This window comes from Cyprinus carpio, chromosome A7 (assembly GCF_018340385.1).
Source record: "Cyprinus carpio isolate SPL01 chromosome A7, ASM1834038v1, whole genome shotgun sequence".
Lineage (NCBI taxonomy): Eukaryota > Metazoa > Chordata > Actinopteri > Cypriniformes > Cyprinidae > Cyprinus > Cyprinus carpio.
In genome coordinates this window covers 31,816,966-31,822,965 of record NC_056578.1, presented here as the reverse complement: position 1 = coordinate 31,822,965, position 6,000 = coordinate 31,816,966, and the positions used below count along the sequence as shown (strand labels likewise).

The window sequence follows — 6,000 nt, the reverse complement described above, 5'->3', positions numbered from 1 at the left end:
GAAGGAATAAGAGCTTGAGGTAAGCAATTTTATGTTTTAGTGCCATGTCGCGTTAATTTCATGTCGCATTTTTATTGGTTAGTCAGTAAACATGGGTCGTAACTGCAAACACAATGTGTGATGATCATGCTGAATTTCTGACACTGCCAGAAAATTATTGTAGGCTATCTTTGGTCCCAAGACTGTGACAATGGCCATCTTTGAACCTCTCTCACTATACGACACAGGGCCACCGATTAGGAGCCACGATAATAGAAATCGCCACGATTGTTGATGGCATGATGCCAATCTTTCGTCTGGGACAGCCGAAAATCATGCAGTGTGTTGCCAATCTTTGGTGTGGGTTGTAGAATATGTTGGGGTTTGTTGTGGGCTTTTGTGAAACGGTTCTCTAAAAATCCTAATCATCAGTTAATTCATTAACTGCATTGACTGATGTTTCATAGGATGTATCTCACTCACAGGAAGCATCATCTAATGAAGATTTCCACCTCCCCTCATGTAACTTTTGTTCTAATGGATGCATAGGTACATATATGCATATGTTTTGGGACTGCCCTCAAGTCAACAAATTTTGGAGACAGGTTTCCACGACTTTGAAGGACATGTTGAACTTGGAGGTAGCTTGTTGCCCGAGACTTTTGCTTCTAACTGATGATTCCCTTTGCACTTTTTCTCTAACTTAGAAGAAATAGTTTTTCTGTGGACTGCTAAAAAAATGCTCGTCTTGCGCTGGAAACCTCCACACTCTCTAACATGGACTCACTTGATGCAGTCGTTTATGGACATTGCAAATATGGAGCTCTCAGTAGCAAGATTACATGGAGGTTCTCAGAAGATTATCTCGGCATGGATAGATGCAATCTCAAAAATCAAAGAATAGTTGTAAGACATATGTCTCACTAATATGTTCTTTATAAGTACTAATAAACAATCAATAATATGCATGTAAATAGGCAACTTTTTAATAGTGAGAATTTGTTCCTAAAGAGTTACTATTTCTTTAAAATAGTAAATATTTTAACAACAACAGATCTCAAAAGCATGAAATTGACTTGTTTTTTCCTTGTCTGCTGCATTTGACAAGTGATCAGTCACATGATAAATGTTCCCGAAACAAACATGGCAGCCTTCAGGTCACGTACCACAGAAGAGTCAGTTAACAACAAAACATCTGCTTTTGTGACTATCAGAAATGTTAACAGTTTGTGGGTATTATAATTATTTAAAAAGCAATTTAATGTAATTCATGAGTGAAATTTTCAATGATACATCAGTGAAGAACAGTGAACTACAGTTAAGAATTGATGCAACATTAAATACTGTACCATTTTTACCCTAAAATACAATAAGGTTAACAGTTTATTATGTTGAGGGTTGCAGATGTTTCATATTGAGTATATACCATCACCTTCATTTCTCCTTGCATTAACATCTGTTACATATTCAAAGCTGTACCTAAAAATATTGTATTGTGACAAATTGTAAAAGGCATAGTCTTTAATGGCCTACATGTGAGTACAGTGAGTACACTAGCTCGTCACTTACACTATCACAAATCACTGTGTATCAAACACTGTGTGTTTACTAACAAAGCACTCACATGTGAGGGCTTTTTTTTGTTGTAAATCTTTAATTTATTGTATTATTTTTCCATCCTTATTAAACATATATCTAACATGATTACAACAAAGCAACAACCATCTGGACAAAGTTTAGAACTAAGGATAAGCAGGAAACAAAATAAACATTCTTAAAATCATGTAAATGCAGTGTACAATTTAAACGGAATGGCATCAAAATACAAACAAAACATTCATTTCTATCACAATTTAAATGATTAAACTAAAGCATTTGGAGCTTCACTTATTCTGATTCAATAGTGAAATCCTCAACTGACAGACCTGCTAAAGTTCTCAGTTCTCCACCCACACAGAGAATTTGAGTTTCTTATTGGTTCCGTTGTTCCCTTGTAAACATCGAAACATGGCAGAAACCATCAAACAGTGCCATTTTTTTAAAATACACAAACACATAAAGCAGTTTAATGTTTAACTGAACAGCTTCAGTGAACACTACTTCATTTTGCGTGTGTCTTATGTATCCCTGGTAACACGTGGGTGTCTGTATGCATCTCTGGCTTTCTTATGCATACACACAAAATCATGTCATACATGCACTCATGCTGTTTGCACAGGCTCCCACTGAAAGCACACAATAATACAAGCTCAAAATTTGTGAGAATCATGTGCAAGTCATATGATATATTGAAAAGCCATTGTGAAATTGTATCACAATGGAAGACAGCTCTACCTCTCTGCACTAAGCCGTTGATAAGCCAGCCAAAAGATTCAGAAAAACTGAATGCATCCATGAGCTCAATATACAATCACCCCTGTCCTCTGATCTCTTCAGGCTGCATCAACTTTTTAATCGGTTTGACCATTTCTATTTTGGACCCTATATTGCTGCAGATTTCCGATTGTGAATCCCAATTTCAACTCGTATCCACCTTGAAATGTCACAGTGAGGTTTCTATATGAAACTATAATCAAGGCTTATTTCAAGGTCAAGTATGAAATATCTTGTGCAGCACATCATTAATAACACAGACTGAAGACCATTCCATTATTAATGGCACCAATGATAGACCCATATTTAAAAACCCATAATTACGGTCTCCTATTCTAAAGCATTAAAATGGTCTTAAAAAGCATTCTGCTGAATGAGAAAGCACATTGTTTGAGCATTCTTTAAGTGGGATTTATGTAAACATATTACATTTGCAAAACATTCCGAAAGATTTGTAAAGTGAAGCTTCTCTTCGCTGCCCCACAGACACTCATTTCGCATTTGTTTACTTCATTATTGCTTGTGTAATGACTTGCTGTTCACTTATAGTGGCAGTGCAAACCTGAGTGCTCCTCTGGTGCAAAGGTGATAGAGTGATTAAAAAAAAAGAGCAGGATGAGCGACATGAGGAGAGAAGAAAGAAATCACAAGGGATTTGTTGTGCGGAAATGTTCAAAAACATTATTACACACATTTACCACAATGAATTAGCTACACTCACACTCCTTATAATCAACTAGTCCAAAATAATGGCTGGTTTTGAATCTTTGATTATTGTTAATTGCTTCTATGCATCCGAACTGGGTTCATAATTACTCAACTTTATTGCTTTGGAAAGATGTGCAGAATGACGTTATTATGACAACACCATGCTAAATGTGCATCTACTAGAATATCGGCTGATATTAATATTTCAGACATTTTTAAAACTGAATTTTCGCTCCACTAACATTACATTAATGTAAAACTGCTGTTCCTCTTCAAACTTAAAACTTGCAGCGTTTCTCTTTCAAAACCCATTCAGTACACAGATGCATAAAAATTACTGTCATCTGGATTCTTAATGAATCTTGTTCATTTTAATATATCATTAGTAGAAATATTAGAAATATATCAAAATCATCACTAATTACGACACCATCAGTCCACCAAATTACAAGATTGCTCTTACATTTTTATTTTTTTTTTATATAAAAGAAACTTTTAACCTCTGTAGCTTTTAAACTTTATTCAGTTATTTCCAGGATGAGATCATCGCCTTCCAGGCTGCTGTCGGCATTGACGTGCACCTTGGATATGATGCCTGAGATTGGCGAGTTGACAACTGTCTCCATCTTCATGGCGCTGAGGACGCAGAGAGGCTGACCTTTCTCCACCTTCTGGCCTGGCTTCACCTTTACTTCCACCACTTTACCGGGCATGGGGGCTCCAACCTGTCCCCGCACATCTTTCAAGGCTTTAGGGTGAAAGTGCATCTCCTGGTGGAGCAAAAAGCAGAATGAGATGATTACAGGGGAGACCAGAGGCAACGGAGACATTTTTCACATTTTTTTCAGCATCTTCTGCTACAAGAAACATATAAGAGAAAATGAACCATTAAAATATTTACAATGAGAAAGATCATAACACTAAATTTAATTAAAAAACAAAGAAAAAGAAAAATAGCAACACTAATCCACTGTTTCTCAAATAAGAGTACACCTCAAACAAATAATATTTCTGCGTTAATAATTTATATTTTTAATATACTTAATACTACTAATTAGTTTGTGCCATAGTATCCACCCTATTTAACATAGTAACAGAAAGTGTGAGACTTCCAGTCTCATTTGCTTCCAGTTCTTTCACCTGTACAAAAAAAGTCCTTTATACTGCTTTACTTTGCAAACTGGTATTTTGTCATTGTATTATTATAATGGGTTTACAATAATCATAAACACACTGGTTTGTAGCGCAAACATTTACTGCACTTTGCTATTCTTCAAATGTATTTATTTTTTTTTAACCTAAAGCAGCTAATGAACTGGAAGTTTCACATTCAAATAAATTAGCTAACGACCGCACTGCATAACAGGGTGGATAATGGATAGAATGATTTCTGAATGATCATGTGACACTGAAGACAAGATCAATGGCATTTTAATATTTCACAATATTATTGTTTGTACCGCCATTTTCCCTTTCAGAAATAATGTTAACTGCATATTGGATAGATCCATTTATTTTTATTTCACAACTAGAGTTATGTAACTATTGCTCCCCCAACCTCACAGCCATGATAAATAAGGCAGAAACCAGCGAACAGTGTTAGCATGTGTCATTCATCTTAACTTTTAACAAACAGTCTAGAGATAAATCAGATTTAAATTTAATTTCAAAGGTACCAAAACTTTAGATAGCAGAAGAAATATGTTGGACCTGCAAAAATGAACTGTATGTGTCATGAGGAGAAATGCTCTTGCTTGTTGTGTTCAGGCAGAAGGAGAGCTCTTCTGAGCATATGCTGAGTAAGTGTCATCATTCTTACTTATCTGACACTAAGTGTGTTTGGACCCGGGTTTGCCATACTAAGCCAAAGAAGACAATAATAAACAAAAAGAGCATCTACAAAGAGAGGAAACCATCTTCCAGGCTAGGACTATTTGAATGTTTGGTTGCCAGAGAGAATATCTTATAATGAATGAATCATCTTTAAAATGATGTGTTATGTGTGGGCAAAGAAAGTGAGATCTTCAGCTCTGTCAGTTCATGCTGTTATCTACCAAATTATATTTTTACAAGCAGTGTGGCACAGTTACAATTGCTGTGTCCGTGGCTGACATAAAGTTCTTACACAGCACAACTGACTTGTAATGAAAACGTACACTGTGCTTCCTGATAATTTAAAAGATGTTTTTTAACACTGCTGCCTCTAAGTGATAAACGCTAATGACAGCAAGAGCAAGATCATTTTTAGCTTATGACAGAAATTATTCACACCTAGAGAGAGAAAAGGGAACATTCGCAAAACACGTCTGAATGACTGAGTGTACTGTTTGCGTCAGGATAATTGCTTTTCAGTGATGAAACAAACCAATCTAGGGAGGAAAATAAACAGTGAAAAGCTACCTTCATTGCTGCTGTATCCTTGACCAAGACTGAACGTAGCTGGCCATTGAGTTCAAAAAACACCTCTCTCTGACCTGACTTGTTCAAGTCACCCAAGGCCAAGGCTTTGATGTGCAACGTTTTCCCTCTCTCCAACTCAACCTGTGAGAGGAAAGAGCCAGAGTCATAAAAACATAGCAAATAAAAAACATAGCGAATACAGAAACTACTGTAGGCATGAGAAATTAAATGCAGTGATTGAGTTGAAAAACAAACAAAACCTGATCCGAGCACAATTGGCCAAAAAAAAAAAAAAAAAAAAAAAAACACCTAGGCAGATTAAGGGATGAGTGATTAGCACAGGCCTCTGGGCACAGGCATTAGGTCTGTACCATGTGCTGTTTGGTTGTGGAGGGGATGCTATTTTGGGGTGCGCCTGCGTTCGCCTCAGTGACAGCTTGATATAGCTCATGCTAATCTACGCTAATCAGCCACGACTAACATCTCATTTGGACAGCTTTACTGGGTGGAGAAACACGCCGCCAAATAACGTCAGTCCCT

General features: G+C 36.5%; 1 protein-coding gene across 1 annotated transcript in view; it reads right to left on the bottom strand.

Annotated features, from left to right (window-relative positions):
* Nucleotides 1-1,614: 1,614 nt before the first annotated feature.
* The window catches only part of LOC122145671 (pyruvate carboxylase, mitochondrial-like), a 188,882-nt gene continuing 184,496 nt past the window's right edge, over nt 1,615-6,000 (bottom strand). The window contains exons 20-21 of the mRNA XM_042760830.1: nt 5,461-5,601; nt 1,615-3,830 (exon numbers count right to left, since the gene is read on the bottom strand). Coding sequence (XP_042616764.1) covers nt 3,579-3,830; nt 5,461-5,601 — 393 coding nt within the window. The 3' untranslated portion in view covers nt 1,615-3,578. The remainder of the gene's footprint in view (nt 3,831-5,460; nt 5,602-6,000) is intronic.